This window comes from Curcuma longa, chromosome 17 (genome assembly GCF_044706935.1).
Source record: "Curcuma longa cultivar G26 ecotype Majalengka, Jawa Barat chromosome 17, ITB_CL_G26_1.1, whole genome shotgun sequence".
Lineage (NCBI taxonomy): Eukaryota > Viridiplantae > Streptophyta > Magnoliopsida > Zingiberales > Zingiberaceae > Curcuma > Curcuma longa.
In genome coordinates this window covers 3,176,044-3,198,180 of record NC_133877.1, presented here as the reverse complement: position 1 = coordinate 3,198,180, position 22,137 = coordinate 3,176,044, and the positions used below count along the sequence as shown (strand labels likewise).

At 37.8% G+C, this 22,137-nt stretch overlaps 2 protein-coding genes across 8 annotated transcripts; both read left to right on the top strand.

Annotated features, from left to right (window-relative positions):
• The first annotated feature begins 285 nt into the window (after positions 1 to 285).
• Positions 286 to 17,501, top strand: LOC141811704 (uncharacterized). Of its 7 annotated transcripts, none has more exons than XR_012600191.1 (29): positions 286 to 450; positions 532 to 624; positions 1,300 to 1,469; positions 2,971 to 3,244; positions 3,313 to 3,380; positions 3,458 to 3,527; positions 3,613 to 3,966; positions 4,910 to 4,989; positions 5,077 to 5,128; positions 5,376 to 5,529; positions 6,190 to 6,277; positions 7,276 to 7,378; positions 7,444 to 7,534; positions 8,045 to 8,142; positions 10,088 to 10,282; positions 11,050 to 11,295; positions 12,301 to 12,396; positions 12,499 to 12,593; positions 12,696 to 12,759; positions 12,920 to 13,007; positions 13,083 to 13,156; positions 13,293 to 13,378; positions 13,470 to 13,563; positions 13,925 to 13,998; positions 14,249 to 14,355; positions 14,820 to 14,938; positions 15,028 to 15,105; positions 16,808 to 17,249; positions 17,432 to 17,501. XR_012600191.1 is itself a non-coding variant. In XM_074699741.1 (29 exons), the coding sequence occupies exons 1-28, from the start codon at positions 391 to 393 to the stop codon at positions 17,042 to 17,044; spliced, it is 3,408 nt and encodes a 1,135-aa protein (XP_074555842.1). In that variant the 5' UTR covers positions 286 to 390; the 3' UTR covers positions 17,045 to 17,062; positions 17,185 to 17,352. The 7 variants fall into 7 exon arrangements, 6 of the variants coding, with proteins under 6 accessions (XP_074555842.1, XP_074555841.1, XP_074555844.1 ...); XM_074699741.1 differs by lacking the exon at positions 17,432 to 17,501 and having other exon boundaries at positions 16,808 to 17,062; positions 17,185 to 17,352; XM_074699740.1 differs by lacking the exon at positions 17,432 to 17,501 and having other exon boundaries at positions 16,808 to 17,062; positions 17,145 to 17,352.
• Positions 17,502 to 19,432: 1,931 nt separating this feature from the next.
• Positions 19,433 to 21,551, top strand: LOC141811527 (xyloglucan-specific galacturonosyltransferase 1-like). Its single transcript, XM_074699552.1, has 3 exons — positions 19,433 to 19,990; positions 20,049 to 20,410; positions 20,729 to 21,551. Exons 1-3 carry the CDS (start codon positions 19,433 to 19,435, stop codon positions 21,549 to 21,551), a joined length of 1,743 nt encoding a protein of 580 aa, XP_074555653.1.
• The last annotated feature ends 586 nt before the right edge of the window (positions 21,552 to 22,137 follow it).

Below are 22,137 nucleotides of genomic sequence, written 5' to 3'. Positions count from 1 at the left end.
TAACTCTTTTTTATTTGGAAAATAAAAATTTTAAATTAAAATTACTTACGGACCGAACAAGGACGAACTCAAATTCCACACACATGAAACAACTTCTTAATTGGTTCAACGAGGAATAAATTGAAAATAGCTAGTTTTATGCGGTTCAAGCCGGAAAGAAATGCGTTCAAATGGGCCGGAAATTGAAATCATGGCCCGATAGATCCTTCAACGGGTCATTCCAAAGTGTCCTTTTAAACACCCATTAAGGTTTCGGAGTCGGCCGCCGGCTGTCGGGTCATGGCGTCCTCCTCCGCCCTCCGCTCATGGCGGACGGCCTTCCTCACCCTCCGTGACGAGACCCTGGCTTCTCCTCCCCCCCAAGTCCTACTCGCTCTCCTCCAAGATCTCATGCTCTCCCACTCTTTCGACGTCCTGGTCGCTGCCGCCCACGATCTGCCCCCACACGAGGTGCGATCTCGTTCTCTGTTGCTTCCTTCGGTCCTCGAGTTACTTCTTTTTCGCTGAAGGAGTAGGTTTGAATGCCCCCAGGTGAGTTCGGATTTGGTCCTTCTTGCCGAGCTGGCGTCGGAGTCCTCGGCGTGCCAAGATTCGGATGATGTTTTGGTCTGGACGTGTCACTTGGTAATCTTTTCTGCTTCAGTTCTTCGTTCCTGAGACAGTTGGTACCTTTGAGAATGATCGTGGTGCTAGGTTGTTGAATTTTAAGATTGACATTTTTTTCCTCAAGCACAGAGGAGAAACCCTCCTGAAATATCATTTCGGAGGTGAAATGGACCTAAAAATATTTTTTCACTTGAAAAGATTTGCTATTGTATCTCGAAAGGTACATGAATGAATTGAATTACCGAATTGGAGGCAACAATGCTCCAAGGAAAGCAATTTGAAGGTACAGTTAAAGAGGATCATACAATTTTATTTCTGACAATTGAAAGTAAAATCTTGTTTTTTTTCTTTACCGGGATTAAAGATATTTTTTATGTTCATCTAATCTGCCGGCAGTACAATTTCTACAATTTTCTTCTAAAAAATTATTTTGAGTGAGAAGTGATGGCATTTAGATTTAGCATTCTTTTATCCCACCTTTTTTTTTTTCCACTATCTCAAAGGATAATAGTTTTAGGCTTTATTGGTCCTGTCTTTTCCCCCCACTTTGAGGAAAGTATTTACCATCTAAGTTGTGTTTTGTAGCCATCGCTTATCTCTTTGATGACATTTTTCTGTAAATAGCCTATGAAGTTACTTGACCTTGCCTCCATGTTTGTTTTCTTCTCCTAATGTTGTTTATATCTAATGCAGATTCATGAAGTTAGTTGCAAACTTTTCCTTGATATCAGCAGCTCTTCTTGGACTATTATATTGAGAATTCTTCAAAAGGTTCTGGAGCACTCTTTTGGAGATTCTGATAATAAGAGCTCAGAGAGTTCTAATAAAACGAGAGTCATGGCTGAGGTTTTAGATATTCTCAGGTAGGGCTTGTAATTTTGATAGCTATTGAGTCCTTGATAAATGCTTGTTTACTTGCCCATTTTTGTTCTCACTTGTTCGATGGAATGCATTATCTGATCTTCATATAATTGTGCAGTTCTTAGTAAATATGTACGTGCCTCTTATGCACCATCTAAAAGATAAGTAAAAGGAATGTTGAAAATTTTCTTCATTTGTAATTGTATGCCTTTTTGTTTGAAAGCTTCATGAAAATCTTTGACATCCTAGTTTGTTTACCTTTCCTTTTTATTTGAGGTGACAATCTAGCAATTGCTGCGTGAGGTAGTGCAAATAAATTCAGTTGATAAATCTTGACAGGGCTTAATTATTTTATTTAATTTGTCCTTTTGTTTGGATTTCTAGTCAGACTTGGTCTAACAACCTTGACTGTTGGGTTGCAATTTACTTAGGTACCTAGTTGGTGAAAAATGTGAAATTCAAAACAATTTTTTTTTTCAATTGTTGAATTTCCTTATAAAAAATACTGTCAATAATTCAACTGGTTTCTATTTGAAGTTGTTTATGGTTATTTAGTCCATTAGCTTATTTCTTTAATTTCTTTGCCTATCTCTTCTGTCTATTTGAGCTAGTTAAGAATTTTATTGGGCATATTAGAGAGAAATGCTGATGACTAACCATGTTAATCCTAACTGTTGAGGATCAGCCACATTGGATATATATACGTATATATATATATATATATATATATACATATTTCATCTATTTACTAAACCTTATGCCAGATTATATCACTAGTAAAAGGCATTTTCATCTATTTGCTAAAAATGTTATTCTATCAATAGCAAGGACATTTTCATTTTTAGGCATCCACTATTACCTAAATCTCTATATTTCCTTTGCCTAATTTTAGCAATCCATAAATATCTTTCTCCAATTCTCAGTTCTAGATTGTGAAAGGACGTATCAGATCATTTAGCTTTGCTATTCTTATGTTGTTATTTTCCTCAGTCTTAGGTATATTATATTACTCCTTGTTTCTACTATTTTTGCTATCAATGAATTATGTATTTGTAAACTAATAATCTGTTGTACTATTTCACACTACTACCAACTCTCTTTATATGTTACACCTTTCCTTTTGATTCTCCAAAAGTTGACCTTGTGACATTCCTAATCTTACTGCATCAAAGTCCGCATGACAAGAAGCTTACCAGGAAGTTCACCAGAGGCTTTTGATGTGGACAGAGGCTTTTTAGCTTATGGTACAAGTTATTATGCAATTTGACAATAAGGCAACACTCAAAATATCAAGTTCTGCTAGATATATGATGGGATGCCAGTAGTTATATTTAGGGAAATGTATATATTAAGCAAACATTTCAATTATTTGTTAATCTCTGAATAAATAATCATCTATGAAAAAAATCAGATTCTATTTTACGCACACTCTTTTTTAGTGCAGAAAAGTTATGCAGCCAATGATTCTTTGCCAATCTCTGTGTTCTTGTTGTCTTTTTAAAGGCTTTCCATGAAGACATACAGAAGGAATAGTTCACATTTGGAGATTATGGAGTCAGCCAGGCTTCTTGTTTGTACTGTTTCATACTTACATTCTGAATTACTTAACCTACGTCATCCACATGGAATCCGTGGTCCTTCCAATGATTCTCTAGGTAGAAATCCTATATGTAACAACCTGTGGGATGCACAAAGTCTTGCACTTTCCATAATGTGTGATTCTCTCACTGGAATTGTATCTTCTATCCCAATAGACTTATGGCAATCAACTATCGAGGTGAGTATTTCTTTTTTGAATTTTTCATTCATGTATTTCTGATTACTAATCGCGGCATGTTTTGACAGGTATTGAGGAAAGTGATGGACTACTTGACATCAAAGAATTTGCTACTGGAAAACTCTGTCATGTCAAGGTACTTTTCTAGTTGGGATTTCTTTTTTCCCATAGTGATGAAGCAAAGAAATTCTGATATCTTATCCAATGTTTCAGGCTTTTAACCAATCTTCTAAATGTTCTCCACATGGTCCTTTTGGAGCCAAAAGGCTCTCTTTCAGGACATGTAAGTAGATGGATTTCTCTATGATCAATCGTTTTATTAAACATAGATGTATACATTTTGATTAATTTCTTAATGAACCTCCAAGGTCCCAGGTCTAGTGGCAGCACTGCAATTGTTTCTTTCATATGGCGTCGCTAGTGGAACTCCTTTACCATTTTTGATAAATGATTTGAAGGGAAGGTCACTCACTTCTAATGGCCTAGAATATGGGTTGGGGAAATCCAGAAAAAGTGATGCTGGTCCTTATAGACCTCCACACTTGCGCAAGAAGGATGGATTCAGTAATAACCCAGTAGACACTCAATGTTCAGATTATTTATCATCAAATTTTGGTTTCACATCATCAGACTCGGATCATAGTGACAATGATGGTTCGGCTAAGCATGTAGATCGATATCGAAGCTCCAAAGTTAGATTGGCTGCACTTGTTTGTATTCAGGTACTTTTCCCCTCATACTCAACTTTAATGTTAGGTGCATGTTTCCTAAGGCAAAAAAATGCCAGGGAAGGAAAATGTGGGTAGGGAAAAATGGGGGAATTAGATATTTTCCTTTGTTTCTTTGTGAGAAAAAAACAGAAGGGAAAATTTTCTATAGAAAATCAATTCCCTTCAAATTTGCTAAAATCCATCTGGTTGCAATGAGTGGAATTCTCTCTCCCACCCCCCCCCCCCCCCCCCCCCCCCCCCCCCCCCCCCCCCCCCCCCCTCCCACCTAAATAATTCCACTTGTGACTTCATGATCATGTCCTCAATGTCCCTGCGAGAATCTCGCTCGTAAGGACCTCAATAGAAATGCATTTTCGCAGACAAAATCTTAGCTATTTGCCTTCGCTGATGCCCTTCTTCTCTAGTCTTCAACTCAAACCCTATGATGCCCGTCTTCTCCCAATCCTTGTGGCGCTAACTTTGTGTCTTTGTCAGCTTGTGTGTCCCGTCTCGTCCTCAGCAGTTGTGCGTCCTCTCTAGCCCTCACCGTCCTGTCCTCACTGGTTGCTATCTTCTCCCGTCCTCTCCTTTCCACTTGCGCTTGCATCTTTGTTGGCTTGTTGGTTCTGGGAGCTTGATATCGGTCATATATTGCATATGATGATGGCCAGGTGGCAATCATTCTGCAGATTATTCGACTATGAGGTATAATCACCCTCCTTTATTGAAAAGGCATTCACAAAAGAATCATACATTCATTATGAGTTGAAAATTATACCAATGAATATATTGGTTACAGAGCTTGCTGCTATCATGCTGATTAGGCTGCACTAGTTTTCTTTTAATGATTAGGTTCCAACAAGTTTGGTGCTATGATTCTATTTATAAATGATTAGTTGCTTTTATGAAGTGCTTGTTAAATCTCATTGGTTGACTTATATATCTCTGTTGTAAGGATCTTTGTCATGCTGATCCAAAGTCACTTACATCTCTTTGGACCTTGCTTTTACCTGAAAATGACGTGCTGCAGCCAAGGTTTATTTTTAATATACTTTCTGATTCAGGAATCATACCATTTACTTATTTTGGCCATTATTTACATCTTGCATATGTCTTGTATAGGAAGTATGAAGCAAATCTCATGGCATCTTTGCTCTTTGATCCCATTATTAAGGTACTATTTTGAACAAATATCGTCTTCAATTGGTTACAGATTCATTTCAAGACTCTGCAAACAACATTTTATTACTCCACTTGACTGCACTATCATATTGGTTTCCCCTTTTTTCGCTGCATTTTTTTGCCCACAATTTATCAGGGAAGATTTAGCTTTTCTTGACACCTTTCTATATAACGTGGATTCTCTCAATATGCCCTACTGTATATTCATTCAAACTTTATTAGTCTGTTTCTCTTCACAGGTACGTATGGAATCAGCTTCTACTTTGGCTAGCATGTTGGATGGGCATTCATTAACTTTATCACAAGTTGCCGAATATAATGAATCTTCAAAACGTGGATCTTTTACGACGCTGTCAAGCTCACTTGGCCAAAAGCTAATGCAGTTCCATACAGGTGGCTTAGACTCATTCCTTTTTTTTTTTTTAACTCTTGGTTGCCAGTAGTAATATAGCACCACGGTATGCCAAGATGATGGTTATTTTCTGAATGTGCTTAATTTATTTTTCACCTAAAATATGTCTGGTTATTCACCCATAACAATATTCTAATCCCATCTGAATTATTGTGAAACACACTTTGACAATTAAATGTTGTTGAGGACAAAGTACAATTTCATACAATTTGGCCCAGTATTGTTTTTTAATTTTTTGGATTAATTTTCTTAATGATAATAAGTGAGATTGGTTTGAGTACTGCTCACTAAATGGCATTTAAAAAAACTTGTAAGATATACAATCATAACAAAAAGATACATGTATACTATATCAAATAAAAAATTAGAGGGACTAAGAAATGGGAGTTTTTTTTACAGAATTAGACAGCTAATCATTACACTATTGCATTGCTTTGAGCTTAGTGGCATAAAAAATTCTGATACAGATAGCTGAAGCATTATAGCTTGTGCCATCACTGTTGATATGCTGCCATCTTTAACATAACCCTGTATTTTTTTCCCCTCGTGCTATTTCAAGAAAAAAAATGACTCATAGGTTGATCATAATTGTTTTATCAACACAAGTACATACTGACATTTTATTGATGTTTATGCTGCAGGTCTATTGTATCTTCTGCAACATGAAACTCACAATGGGCTTCTGGCTTCATCACTTAAAGTTATCTTGCTTTTGATATCTGCAACCCCGTAGGATTCTTTCTCTGCTTATTCAGCCTCTACATGCTTTAGTATTCTTTCCTTAGAATTAGATCTATGGCTGTGCATTGAATATATCAAACAGTCTATTTTCCAAGGTTCTAAATTGCTAATTTCGTAATGGTCTTGGTTCTAACCTGGGAAAGTACCATATTAGTGTGACTTCTATCGATATATAATAATACTATATGGGTTTATAATTTGCGCATTCCTCTCTTGACTCTTCAATTCGACTACACTCATTATCCTCTTAACATAATATACTGATACAGAATTTTCATATTTTCATATTCTTGTTTAACTTTTACTGTTTAACCTACAAAATTTGTTTAGGAATCACACTCTGCCTTTCATAAGAAATCAGCCTTAAAGATTTGAAAATTGCTCTCATTAAGCTGCATAAAAATCTCAAATTAAAAATGATACTAGCTTAATTTGTTATTGTTGCTAATAACCTTATATCTACCTTTGGTGTTGTCACTTAATGGTAAGGCCCCTTTGTTTTAACCAAATATTTCACTACACAAATATTTTGGATTTTCTTATCACAATAACTTTGAGGCGATTAATATCTGAAACTTGGAAATATGAGATTAAATTCATTTCTTGGTGATCATTTCTTGAACTTAATAGCATGCAAGTTAATGACCTATGGCATGGTTAATGAATCTCTTTTGAGATTGATTTACTAATAATTTGATTAAGTGTCTACTGTACATGTATATAAGGCAAATTTTCTTGTTATCATATCATTGATTTTTCGACACCATATCACATATCTTTTCATCACTCATATTGAGCTTTGCATCCTTCACTGAGCTCGGCATCACTCCACATTGGGCGAGGCATGCAAAAATCTCATGCTTTGCTGTGGCTTTTACATTTGCAACTTCCCTTATTTTACTGAAAAAAACTGTGCTTTAAGACTTCCTTCTTATTTGAATGTTAACTTACCTCCTTATTTTGATTTTTTCCCAACCATTTGATAGCTATGAACGCATGCCCAGTAACTTGCTGCCAACTTTAATTGGATCTCTACACTCAAAAGTGAAGGCAATCCCTTTGTCTAAGAGTTCAAACATCGATCTTCTGGTATACCTTGGTTTGGTTTTTCTATGTAAAATAGTTGCTATTTCACAGTGTTGGTTCTTTTACAGGTCAATGGTCTTGCTTGCTTGGCAGTGTGTTTTTCCAGATCACCTCCCTCATTCCATGTCTTAAAATTTCTTGAGGAAGATATCTCACAAGGTTAGCTTTTGTTTTGACTGAACTATTTTCTTAGAAGTCAATTGAGATTTTCCACTATTTTTTTCCATTTCTTCTTCATATGCCTTCTCTTGTTTTTTCTAGCATTAGCTTCTTACATTACATTTGTCTTTTGAACTATAGATTAATGCCAGTTAGTCAGATTTGTATAGAAATACAATTCCTGTTACATTCTTTGCTGGATCCATATAGATGTTTATATTTTTCTAGTGCAGAAAGTGTAGTATATGACAATGAATCTTGATCACTTCAGATTTTGCTTGGTGTTTAAGTTATGGAAGCCAGTATTTTCTTTGCGGTCCACATGCATGTTTAATTTCTGTGCTATGTTAGCCTATAGTAGTTCCTTTCTGATTCTTAGAGAGTACATATCTGCTTATTTATATTGGGCTGGTTCTTTCCTCCTTTATTTTTCATAAAAAGTTATAAGTTTGATGGTGTGTGGTACAAATGTGTAACAATGCATTCTGATTTTTTTTAAAATTCGTTCAGGTTTTTCCAATAACCAACCAGAGTCATCCATGTTTTGCTTTTTATTCCACTTATCAGAGAGCAAAAATCATCCAAGTGTTATTTATGAGGCTCTTCAGGTAGCTTTAATACTAATTTCATTGTTATCTGGAGGTTACTATTTTCCAGGGTGGCTTTTCCTTGACAAATTGTGATAAACTACTGACTAATACATCATCAAATGATAGTTTTCTTCTATCTATACATCTTCGTCATAATATTGTGGTGTATCAACAACTTAATTAGTTATTGTTTGACAAAGCATGCTAAATGTAGAATGTTATCTTGCCTGGATGTTGGATAAGTCTATTCTAGCCTCCTAGTTTTCTGCTGGCGGCCTTTAAATTGTTAAAGTAATTCACTGTGAAGACTTTGTAAATGATGATTTGCTAGGTCATTCTCAATTGAATTCATGAGTCTTGAGCAAGCACATTACTATTGAGAGAATACATAGCACCATGGAATTATTATATGTTCCTAGGATTCTACTTATTCAGTAGAATGAACCAGGGTTACATCTCTAGTCCTATTTTTACTGGTTTGTGGAAGCGTTTGGTCCTATCTTGGCTTCAAGGTAGCTGAAACCGTGTGAAAGAAGGATGGATAACACAGCTTGACTGCACTAAACCCTTGTACAGTTCAACTTGCTTGAATTGCTGCTCATCTGTCCTCTAATTGTTTCCCTGCCAACTCAAACTACTGCTTGACTCATCTTGCCCACCTTTGATTGCTCAACGTGCTTGATTGCCTCTTCCCGACCTATGCTTGTTGCCCTGACCACCTGATCCCCCTTCACTACAATAAACTACCTGCTCCTTCACTGCCTTGACCACCTGATCCACCTTCACTACGTGACTATCTGACCTACTCAACTAGGTCTGCCTCAGATATTTGCCTCGCTTGGTGTCCTCCCCCAGTTCAGATTGTCTAGTCTACCTTGACCTTTTAACTTGACTCAGCTTGTCTGATCTATTGGGTTCCCTTGGTCACTTAACAGCTTAACTTATTCAGCATATTGACTTGATAGACATTAATATTCTAGGCCTGCTTTATCCCCTCAGACCATCTGGCCCGCTACGAATATGTATTCTTTAAAAAATGAAATGGAGTAGAAATATAATAGAACAACAATTCCATAAAAATCAGTATTTCAATTAATTTTTCTGATCAAATACAGTAATTATTATTCTGTCTAAATTCATATGGTTGAATAGCTATTCTTGTGAACCAATTGCGCCAGAAGGATGGATTGACCAGCCTGCCCACCTCACCTAGACTTCCCTATGTTTGGAATACCTGCCTTCCCTCAACTGCCCAACTTGCCCAGAATGTCGTACCTGCCCAAATTGTCCAGTCTGCCCATATTGCTTGACTGGCCTGCCCAAATTGCTTGGAGCCCAGATGCTTGCCTGAACTGCTCGCCTGATATGTTTGGACTGCCCAGACTTCCCACACCTTACCTAAATGCACCATAAGAACCCACTGGATTGCCTAGATCTTCAGCTATCATCCAAGAAACTTGCTTGATATCATTTCAAAGGTTAAGGCTTCTTTCTACAAACAGGATATATTGAGTGAAAAGCTTATTTGAATGAACAACAAGCTATCATCCAAGAAACTTAATACTATTTCAAAGATGTAATTGAGTGAAAAACTGATTTGGATGAACAAATTACGATATATATGGTGTAGTAAGCATACTGCAGGAAAGTTGGGCAAACTATTGAGACAAAAAGTAGAAAGGATCTTCAATAAATCCTTTTTCTTGAAAAATCATATGTTTGATGTCTTGATTTGTTGTTGCAAAGCAAAGTTACAAAATTCTTGATGAATCACAGTATGTTTTCCTATTTGTGTCAATTAGTATCTGGCATCACTTTTTTATTTTTTTTGTTGAAGAAATAAAAATGCAAAAATGTGGATAAAGGGCTGGATAAATTGATGAAATGTACATTAACTTCATGTTTCTGAATGATAGATCTTTATATACAACCAAACATGTTTCATTTTGGCAAAATTTTACAGATTTTGAGAGCAGCATCACACAACTATCCAAGAATAGCAACTAGAATATGGGGACACGTTTCTGTTACTGTTAGTGAACTATTGCTGGTAGGTCATTGTGATTCTGACTCTGAAATTTGTACCAGTTCTTGCAAGGAAGAATTTAGCAAAACTGCCAGTGCAACAACAGAAAAATGTCTAATGGCTGCAATTAAGGTTAGCAACTCTTTTTTATCCAAATCATCCTTGCAATTCTACAACTGCATCTAAGTAAAAGAACTATGATTTTTCCTTGTCCACACTTTCACCACAATGCCAAGGAATGAATAGCTTTCTCTAAATGTCGATCTGTGATCTGTGTTCAGGGAAGAGTCAGTGGTAAGGATCAACAATGCAATGCTACAGTAAAGGCAAAGGCATTGATTTTATCTCACTTGAATTATGGTGAAAATTAGGATGCTGTTATTGTGTCCTTTTCCCTTTAATCATATCTTCTAATAGTGTATTAATTAAAATATTTACAGGGAGGTTCGTGCACCGGGCTGCATTTTTTTTTTTTATTTTATTTACAGGGAGGTTCGTCATAATAAACCAATGTTACAATTACTCCATGACTTTCATCTGCCTAAAAAAGCCTTATATTAGGAAACTTAATGTGCATGACTCACCTCACAGTATATGGACTGTAAACAGTCATTTTTTTGGAACCTTCACATACTACCAACAGTTTGATGTAAATACATTTCTAGGATTGCTCATGCATTCAACCAATCATGGTTTGTTCTTTGTCTATGAGACTAATTTACAATTAGCTATATTGTCATTCCATGTGTTTGAAACAAATATGATAAATCCCTTCAATGTTCATGTAGCGATTATATTTTGCTATGTTAGATTTCTGTACTAAGGATGACAAATGCTAATTTAGGCTTTGATCATTCTTTCTCTGTTTTAATCATTCAAATGTTTAAGGTTGTGCTTAGGTCCTTGATGAGTGCCTTCGGGCAGTTTCTGGGTTCAAAGGAGTAGATGATTTTCAAGATCTTAGACTGCTTGATATCCAACGCATCTCCAGTTCCACCAGAAGCAAGAAGATTTCGTCCGCACCTTCTTTTGAACTTGATGACCTTGATATCTCCAAGGGCGTCAGTACCTCTGATGGGATTGACCACTGGAATGAAGTGATTTCTAATCACTTACCCAAGTCTCTGCCACATGCCTCTCCCATGGTAAGTTATGGTTTACTTAATGAGTAACCTTTCTGTAATCAAGTAACCCATGTTATACATGCCCATTTTTCTTTTCTATTGTTAGCTAAAACTTAGATGGCTAATGAAAGTGTATTTGACTGAATTACACTCTTGCTGACTCCTAGCTGCTACCTGTTGATAGTGCTTATATCACTGCTAATATGCACGCACATACTTTCTACATGTTGTGCTTTGGTTTGCTAAACAGATTGTCAGTGACAAAATATTTGCATGTTTGAAAATTACTAAGTAGCACAGTTGTTGGTAGTTAAGATAATCGAATCAGCCAGCATTCCCTGCGAACATTAACAAATTTTTTACTTGATTTTCTGTTTAAGCTTTATTGAAATTGGAAAGAATGTTTACTGTAGTTTTACATAATTTAGTTTTATTGAGAACATTGTCTTCTAGATTGCTTTTCACAGGTAACAAAATTTTTGATCTTTCTTTTAGCTGAAGCCACAACAAAAACAGATATGTAACAACCAACTTGCTTTGATAATGTCGCCTTTGTTTTGCTTCTTGCACAAACTCCAAACCATTTTTGTTTGGGATCTAGTGACTAGTGACCATGTTTTTCTCCTTCTTTGTATGTGGGGCAGAGGTGATGAACTTTATGAACTTGATACCAGAAGAAAGGCCTGAACTTTATAGGTCTCATATTTCCTAGGGATGGATCACTGAAATTTTTTTCTCATGTATAGCATGTGAAACCCAACTTTAGTGTTTAGTCTTTCCTCCCCTCAACCCAAGGGGAAAAAATCATACTGTCTAATTTGCCAATAACATGGTGTTAGTTAATAGTGATCTGATTAAACTTCAAAATGAGTATTTTACAATTCATACTTCCTTGTGTTGCATTATGATATTCGGGTTGCAATTAGAATTAGTGAGGTAGTCTTGTTTAATGCATAATTGTATGCCCTTGGATTGCCAAAATGCATTTTCAATGCTTACCTTAGTTTTGTGTTTGAACTTGTCCAGGTGAGGGCAGCATCGCTTACATGCTTTGCCGGGATGACGTCCAGTGTTTTCTCGTCCCTCACTAAAGGAAAGCAAGAATTTGTTATTTCTTCAGCTGTAAGAGAGAATATTAGCTTAAGATGTTTTACAATTTTCAATATAAAAAAAGAAAAAAATCAAAATTGATTTTGGTAAGTGACAAGTGCAAATACTCCATAGGTTACTGCAGCACTGAGTGATGCAGTTCCATCTGTCAGATTAGCTGCATGTCGAGCTATTGGTGTTCTAACATGTTTCTCATGCATAGTTTCTCGGTATGTCTTTCATGCAATCTCGTGTCTCAGATTTCAGTATTTATAAATTAATGGTCTAAAATCTAAATCTAATACTGTCATACCTTTGGAATGCTTTTCCAGATCAAAGGTGATTAATGAATTTATTCGCGCAGCTGATTATAACTCACATGATCCTCAATCATCGGTACCTAACTTCATCAATTTTATGTTATAGCTAACTGGCTTATCTGGGTTTCCAAGATTATATTTCTGTGTCATGGGAGGAGGTCTTCAACATGACCAGCCCAGTCATTCCATATTTTAGTTTAAAATGGCTAAGTCTTGTTACATATCTTTTGCTTAAGGTTCGGATTACAGCCTCATGGGCTGTGGCAAATATATGTGATGCACTTCGCCACAGAGAAACTGAATTGATTTCAGTTATCTGTGAAGGTTAGTTTAGGTGCCACACAAGTTTTCAGGATTTCAAACTGCATGTCATATTTATCCACAAATTCTCAAATGCAGATGAAATAACACATCGTGATTCTATCTCTCTTCTAGTTGAAAGTGCTTTACGGTTAACGAAGGACAGCGATAAGGTCAGATTATCACAAGCAAACACATTGCTTGTGACTTCTGTTAGTCATGATGACTTCACTTATTACTTTATTAACTCCAATAGCTGCTTTAATGTCTCTATCTACTCATTTTGCTTTCCCTCATTCGTATTTATAGATAAAATCAAATGCTGTGAGGGCTCTCGGGAACCTATCAAGATTCATCAGTTTGCCTTCCTACTCAGCAGCTGAAAAGTTAAAGAGGTACTACTTGTTTTCTAGAAGTTCAAGCTAGGGCTTTGGCCTTTCCCATGTTATACTACACATATAAGTTTTGACTAGATCTCTCTATTAGCAGTTCTTCTACGCTAAATTTTAATGGAAATCATTTCTGGCTTGAGAAAATGGTGCAAGCATTTGTTTCTTGTGTGACTACTGGGAACGTGAAGGTATTTCTTCTACATGGATACTTTGTCATCAGTTTAATTGACTAAATTCTGTCCTCAAAATTGGTATACATCCTTGTTTCTTGTGTGACTACTGGGAACGTGAAGTTATTTCTTCTATATGTCTACTTTCTCATCAGTTTAATCTACTAAATTCTGTCCTCAAAAAAATGCTATTTTTGGTTTTGTTGACTCCTGGCAAATTTTGAGTAATATTTTGTTGGTCAAATGTTTAGAGAAGGATAGGGCATTACAGATTCTTATGAAATCCAAAAACATTCACAAACTTAATCTTTTGTGCAAATAAATACATGACTAATTTATTTTTTAAACTTCTATTACCTTTGACTGTTTGGTGTTTCAGGTTCAATGGAATGTTTGTCATGCTTTGAGCAACTTATTCATGAATGAGACCATAAAATTGCACCAAATGTCTTGGTATGGTGTCAACAATTTGTCTTTGTAATATTCTAGTTTAGTTTAACAAGCATTGTCTCTGCTTTTCATTAGCTTATCATCAACTTTACAAAAAAATTATATAATTTGCCAGCTTAGTTCTGATTTTACACATTCTTTTGAAAATTTTAGAAATTATTATGGAGTCATGTTCTTTCTTCTTGGTTTATATATCTATAGTCGTTTTTGAGAGTTTAAATTCTAATATTTGAACATTGACTTGTGTTTGCAGGGCACCTACTGTTTACAGTATTCTTCTATTGCTCCTCCGTGACTCTACCAACTTTAAGATTAGGATTCATGCAGCTGTTGCTTTAGCTGTTCCAACCTCAAGGCTTGGTTAGTGAACAATTCTATCTCATGTTTCCTATTTTGTTGTTTTAATTTTCATTAAAACATTAGTATCCAGACTGCAGCCAGCAGTATGTGCATTTATCTCACTTAGGCTGCACCATATGGATGGCTTGCTCAGCCTGCTGCCCGCTTGACCTGCCAACCCTGCCTGAACTATCTGTCTGGAGTGGACTCACCCTGCACAGGCTCCTGATGTGGAATCTAGGCAGATAGACATTAAACAAAGAGAAGTTATTTCTACAGTTCCACTCTTGCTTGTATCTCACAGAAGGCTAACCATGTTATCAGATTTTTCAGCTTCCCTTAATCAGTAGCTGCCATCATTATATTTCATCCAGTTATTACTTCTCATTTGATGCAGTGCTGAAAGATTCAAATTATTTATATTAGCTAACTGCATAAAAAGAATAGTCCTTAACAGTTTTCCACCTTGTCTGTTTACTGTGAAGCTTATGGGAGCTCATTTTCGGATGTCGTACAGAGTATAGAGCATGTACGTGAATCACTTGTTTTAGATACTTCCTCCACACCGTCAAATTTCAAATACAAAGACAATCTTGCAAAGCAGGTTAGTATTTGTACTACATTAATATTGAAATTATACTCCTGTTTATTACCTCGTAAGCATATATTTTGTTGAACAATCTGTCTTTCCAGATGACTTTGACAACTTTGCACGTGCTGGGCTTTGTTTCACCCAGTGATGACCAGGCATTGGGAGATTTCCTCTTTAAGGTTGTGATGATGTCCTTTTTCATTATGCTGATCTTTTATTTATTTTTTTTTTTGGGAAATTTCACCTCAATTCTCTTACATAAGGTTCTCTGCATATCTGCTGATGTTGTTCTTAAGCAAATAAATAACTATTCAATCTCAATTAAAATCCTTAACACACATGCCACATATAACATGATAGATTGTTTCTGAGCGTTATTATGATTCAGATGTTAGCAATTCCTATTTTGAACTTAGCTTTTGGGATTACGGGCAATAACAGGTAGAGTACGTACTTTTTTTTGGGTATTACCAGAACTCATATCTGATTAAATATCTGCTACCTGAATTAGTTTAAATATCCTCTACCTGAATCAGTTAAATAATCTTTTTAAATGATAAATGAGTGCTTGAATCCATGGATACTGAGAAAATATTGAAATAATTATATTTTTTAAAAAATAATTTTAGAAGCTAAATTTATATACTATAAAAAATATATTTTAAAAAATAAAATTATTTTCAAAATGGGTCATTTCGTGATAATCCATTTATATATTAGGCCTTGTTATGTTACTTTCACTTTTTATCTCTGTTAATGGTTGTTTTGTTCAGGTCAGGTTGGTCAGGTCATGTCTAATATTGTCATACTTAAATGTGATATGTTGGTATCTAGGTTCTCATTAGTAAGCAAACCAAAGGTAAAACTTTTGTTTAATATTGCCAGAAAGACCACCTATTTGCTCTTCAATAGGATTTGTCACAAAATTATGAATAAAGTTGTCAATCATCATCACAATTATTGGGTGAATGCAAAATTGCTCAAGTGGGCTGGCTGTGTTGCTGTCCTTGATCCTCAATTTTCAACACATATTCTTGCCATCTCCTGAAGATTTGGAGATAGCTATTTTGTCCCTTAGTACTTCTTGATGTGGACCACAAAGATAATTGTCTAATGTCCTGGATAACTGCAGTCCTTGGACCTTTCATAACCTGAAAAATATGCTGGTATCCCAGGTACCCACGAGCACCCTTAGTTTTGAACAAATCCAAACTTACACTTGAGAAGTAAGCATAATAGAGTACCTGACTTGACTTGTACTGGTTGTTTATTTGCAGAAACTCGACCATCAGGTACTTTTGCTGCCCCTATTTAGGACCAAGAAATTAACATACTTTCATGTCTTTTCATGGCTCAGTTTAAATTTGTATTTTAGAAGTTGAACTTTGGATGTAGCTTAATCGATAAGGTTTTGACTAAATTTATTGCACAAGCATTGTTGAGAGGCATTTCGAATTAAGGATTAGAAATAATGGAAGGACTGCTTGTCCTGCCCTGCTGCTCTGCCTACTCAGATCATCTGCCTCACTGCCTTGGACAGCCTGCCAGACTGCTCAGTGTTCCGACTGCTTTGTCAGACCTTGCCATGAGATTGAAGAAGGGTTCTTTAGGAATAATTCCTTTCAAATAAAATTCCTCTCATCAGCTATCCTATAGATCCAAATCATCCTGTGTATTTTTGTTTTGCAATTGCATGTCAAATCCATCTTATGCAATATGGATACTTACCTTGGTCTAATCCATTTTTTTTTATGGAAATGGTCCTGTTACTTTTTTTCCTTTCTTGGCAATACCAAATTTTGGACTATAGTATACCAGCAATTTTTCAGATCTTTTTGGATTAAATTATACTGACAACATTTCATTTTATGATTATTGCAGAAAGCTCCTCTTCTAGAAGAATGGTTCAAAGGACTGACTTCACCTTCAGCAACTTGTGATCTGCCATCATCAAAGGGGTCTTCTTCTACTCACAATGAGGAAGATGCATTTCTCTCCTCCGTAACAAACAGAACTATTTTATTGGCGGGATTGGAGTCCTTGATCAATGTCTACAGAAGCAGCAATCACCGTACCGTTGCTCAGAGATTTGAGAAATTGTTGAACAACCTATCATAATCTCAGTCGTTTGAGCAGGTATCTCTCATCAATATTTATGTGCATCTGGAAATTGCATTCTATAAGGAGAAACACCGACCGGTGTATAACATGACTGCAGCTTGCTCATATTCTCCCCCTATTACATGATTGGTTTCCAGTTCAGGTATATGAGATTCTGAGAGCCAAGCCGTGGCTTTCAACCAAGTTGTAGCTTATGCAGCATGTAGGTTTTTCTATTCTTTTTTTTTTTTTTTGTAAAATTCAGTTTGTATAATTTCCAGTGTGAAATTGTATTTATACAAGTTTCCTAATTAGGTGAAATCGTAAGTGCACTCTTGTTCATCTGTAGATTACTATGCGTTCTTGAGTATTACGTATCCTCTTTTATGCTTCAATCCATCTCAGGGCACACAGGAACGCATGCTCAGCAATTATCCCTTACCACTTCCTATGATAAACTGTTGTGGTAAACAGGTGAGATGCATCAACTTTCTCCAAAATCATTGCCTTTGACTGTTGGATCTTAGGATTTCCTAATTTTCAATTTCTAGAACAGGCCCAATCTCTCAATTCAGTTTGGACTCTTCCATTCAAGATGTCCAATCTAGATTTCCTCTCATCCATTGGTTATGTTTTTGAAAATCTTTTTATTTTATTTTATTTGAGGGTATTATAAAGGGATGATTTATATATGTTATTTTACCCAAATGATGTGCTACGCCTCACACGAGTATTTATTGCTCAATTCTTGTAAAATGAGCCTATTGAATTTGTTTGCTCATAAATGTGAGGCTCAACAAGATCACAAGCTATTATCTTCAGAGAAGTTTATCATGTAGTCCCCATAAGTATCTTTGTAGTCTTAGACATAACCAACATGCTGCATAATTAAGATAGGACTGGTTTAATTATCCTACTCGTTTTTTTCTAAAAAACACATTGCTAACTAATTGGAAGGCCTTGAAAGACAACGTGGAGTACCTGTTGAATCGCGGGTAGGTTGAATTTCGGATAAAGAAAAAAGTAGAAGTGCAAGGTTATGACAAAGGATAGTTTGATTCTAAAGTGATTCCATAATAAATGGTGAGGCATCACTGGAAGGGGAACTCTAATTATCTGGGCCTTTTCACTCGCCTTTCTTTTCTTGTTTAAGGGTGACATAGTAAGTGGATTCCATTTTATTCTGTGTAACAAGAAGATTAACTTTGAGGAATAATTGAACTTTGTGATTTTTATCATCATTCTTTGTTTTTTACCATAAGATATTTCTTTGAGGAATAATTGAATTTTGTGATTTTTATCATCATTCTTTGTTTTTTACCATAAGATATTTCTCTACCATATTGAATGTGAAACCTGAGATTCTTTTTCATTTACACTATTAGCTCAAAAGAAACATTATATGAATTGAGATATCCCTTAAATATAACTCAGCTTACAACCAAAAGTATTAGTGAATTCTTTTTCTTCTTTAATAAGGAGCCATAGTGATTAGCCACTACTGCCAACCACCAGTTGGTGAGGGTGTTGGTAACAATGTGGCCTTGCATGCACATTTCGGTCAAGATGATTTGCCATTTGGACCTTCGTTTTGACTTGTACACTAAAGCATCACTTTTTCTTTTCATTAATCTTCATGTCCGAAAGCAATGGAAGCATCAGTTTTTCTTTTCATTAATCTTCATGTTGAAAGGCATTGATCTTTTAAAGGACTTCATTAATAAAAAAAAACTTTACTTCACAATCTAAACCTGCAGTGTATTGTAGTAAATTCATCTTTTGTTTCTATGGTGCCCTCGGTAGCAAAAAATAAAATTTGTCATCCTAGTAATCTCACACAGTCGATCTTACGATTATCGATCAAACATCAACACTTTAGCCTAATCGACTTGGAACCTCTTCTACGAGGCTTTCTTGCCATAAGTATTTCAACTCCGCTCACTTCAACTCTTATGCAACAATTTTAAAATTTGACTTACAAATATATTTATGGAAGGTTTGGTAAGCAAATTCCTTCATTTTTAAATTCTTCTCCTACTGAAAACCTTCTTTACTTGGAAATTAATTATTTAATATTATGGAAAGAAGAAATTAAAAAAAAATGAAAATTGTAAAATAAGAAAGGAAAGGAAACGTTAACAACCACTGAATCCAAATTAACATTATCATATTTTAACAAAACAAATAAGATGGTTGACATATGGAAGAAAGTTAACTCCCTTCATTTTTTCTTTAATTTCATTTCCATCTTAGTTAAACAGTTATTAAGTGCCAAAAATGCCTCAAACGTGTCTTCGACAACTGTAATACAAACCGACGTGATACCAAGTCATGCACCCTTATTTGTGTTCACCTGCACGTCGTATAAAAGTGGCAGAAGCGCGAGCGGACCAGTTCATCATCGAAATGGAGATTCCGGTGGATAGCAAGTCGTCGCCGGCGTCGCCGAAGCTTCTCCGACGGGTAGCGAAGCAGCAAGTGGTCAGCTCGCCGCTGTTGTCGTCGCCGGAGAACAACAAGCGGCGCCTCCAAGTCCCCACCTTCATCGTCTGTTTGATTGGCCTCAACATTTGGTGCGCCTTCCTTTTCGTCCACTCCTTCCATTTGTGCATCTCCTCGCACAAGGTCGACCTCTACTGCATATCCCTCAGCACCGGCAAGAATCTGAAGCTTTCCACCGCCATAAACCCGGCGGTTCCCGGCGCCGCAGCTGGCGGAGAGCCGGAACAGAAGTGGCTCGTGCAGGAGAAGTTAACGGACCTAGAACAGGCCCCAAAAGGCCTGGAATCGGCCCATGAATACATGAAGATCCTCAGCGAATCACCCGAGGTGGACCGGACGCAGGAATCGGCCGAGTTAGCGAACCGGATCGAGGCGCCTGGCATGGACCGGAATCAGGAACCGGTCGCGATGGTGGTACGGGAGGAGTCGAATCGGATGGAGGAGCAGTGGGGGATCGTGGCGGTGCAAAGCTACATGCGCCAGCTGCGCACGTTGGCGGCGAAAGGAGCGCACGTGACAGGGGAGAGGGCGCAACTGCGACGGCCGAGGGGTGTACGTGTACGATTTGCCGTCCAAGTTCAACCGGGACCTGGTGGCGATGTGCGGCGACTTGCTGCCGTGGGCGGACCTGTGCAAGTACTTCGCGAACGAGGCGCTGGGGGAGCGGGCGGAGGCTCTGGGGCCGCGGTGGTACGGGAGCCACCAGTACTTCCTGGAGCCCATCTTCCACAACCGGATCCAGAACCACCCGTGCAGAGTGCACGACCGCGACGCCGCCAGGCTCTTCTACGTGCCGTTCTACGGCGGGCTGGACGTCGTCCGGTGGCACTTCAGGAACGTGTCGACGGAAGTCAAGGACGCGCTCGGCGTTGAGCTCATCAGGTCGGTGGCGAAATGCATTGGCTTTAGTGAATTTTGATGAAAAATCTCATTTCGACCCGTCTAAGCTCAACTCATATACAAGTTTTTGCATGTGATATAGTTTAGATCCACGTCCGCATAAGTTTTAGTTTATCCGATGTTGTATGATCGAAGCTAGGTTCGTTGGGTTTGGCTCAAATATTTGATGATTTAATTTAGGGGGTGAATTCTAGTGAAGATTTGGGTCTAAGGAACCTTTGGGATTTGTGAACTAGAATATTCTAAAGAACGATGGATAATTTGGATGATTTTTATTAAAAATTGGATCTTGAAACACAGGTGGTTGGAGGAGCAACCGTCGTGGAGGAGGAACTCCGGCTCCGACCACATATTCGTGCTGGGGAAGATATCGTGGGACTTCCGGCGATACGACGACGGCCATTGGGGCAGCAACTTCCTGCTGCTCGACCAGATGCAAAAATCCTTCAAGTTCATGATCGAGCGTCAACCGTGGGAGCCAAACGACGTCGGGGTGCCCCACCCCACCCACTTCCACCCCCACGACGACGCCGACATCACCGCCTGGCAGCTCCGCCTCTCTGGCTCCCGCCGCCGCAACCTCGTCGGTTTCGCGGGCGCCGCGAGGGAAGAAACAGAGGCGAGCATCCGGTCGGCACTGATCCAGCAATGCATCGCGGCCGCCCCCGAGTGCCACTTCCTCAACTGCAACCGCGGCGGGTGCATGAAGCCAGAGGCGGTGGTGGGGGTGTTCATGGAGTCAGAGTTCTGCCTGCAGCCGCCGGGGGACAGCCCGACGAGGAAGTCGGTGTTCGACAGCCTGGTGGCGGGCTGCATCCCGGTGATCTTTAACCCCTTCACGGCGTACTACCAGTACCCGTGGCACCTGCCGGAGGACCACCAGAGGTGGTCGGTGTTTATCGACGAGGAGGAGGTGAGGCAAGGGAAGGTGGACGTGGTGGAGAGGCTGAGGAGGGTGCCGGCGGAGGAGAGGGAGGAGATGAGGAGGTATATTGTGCATCAGATCATGCCGGGGCTGCTTTATGGAGATCCGACCGCCAGGTTTGAGAGATTCCGTGATGCTTTCGATATAGTGGTGGATAATATGATGGAGAAATTAGTTAGCGAATCAGCCGGCGAATGATCAAATTTTCAATTTTATACTAATGAGTTGACTTCCCTAATGGACAAACTAGAAGGGATTCACTCGTTTTGATCATGTTTTTTTTTTTACTAAATGTTTTCATATGTATTCCTCCATTCATTTCAATGTAGGAATAAGAGTCGCATAAACAATGATTTATGTGAAAATTCTTGTGTTTCTATTCCTTAATATCCATAATAAAAAAAAAACAATATAATGGAGAATACTGATGAAATATCTGAAGGACCAGGACGACATCAGCAACCTTCTTATTCCTCTTGTCCAGCAGCTCCCTCAAGAGCAATAATTCTTTATTTTCCTTCTTCTTCTTCTTCTTCCAATGACGAGGACCAACAATAGATCCCTCCGTTGCCTTCTTCCAGTAGCACCAAACAACCTTTCTTTTCGTTCTTCTTAATTCCTCCTGTACAATTCCAGTTCTGGCTATCAACAACAGCATATAAACAGAGTCTCTTTGTCTTTGTGTTTCGACAACAAAGAACAACAATAGTTTCCTTTCTTCGCAGCAGTCGGATTTCAAAAACTTTTCTTTTCTTTGCAGCATCCACAGCAGTAACTTTCTCTC

Bases quoted from the DNA above. Each gene is read 5' to 3' on its own strand.
- LOC141811704 (XM_074699741.1), top strand. From the start codon at position 391: ATGCTCTCCCACTCTTTCGACGTCCTGGTCGCTGCCGCCCACGATCTG. The intron at 3,245-3,312 runs GTGAGTATTTCT...ATGTTTTGACAG, and splicing joins TATGGCAATCAACTATCGAG to GTATTGAGGAAAGTGATGGA. The intron at 4,990-5,076 runs GTTTATTTTTAA...TGTCTTGTATAG, and splicing joins AATGACGTGCTGCAGCCAAG to GAAGTATGAAGCAAATCTCA.
- LOC141811527 (XM_074699552.1), top strand. From the start codon at position 19,433: ATGGAGATTCCGGTGGATAGCAAGTCGTCGCCGGCGTCGCCGAAGCTT. The intron at 19,991-20,048 runs GTGCAAAGCTAC...CGCACGTGACAG, and splicing joins AGCAGTGGGGGATCGTGGCG to GGGAGAGGGCGCAACTGCGA. The intron at 20,411-20,728 runs GTCGGTGGCGAA...CTTGAAACACAG, and splicing joins CTCGGCGTTGAGCTCATCAG to GTGGTTGGAGGAGCAACCGT.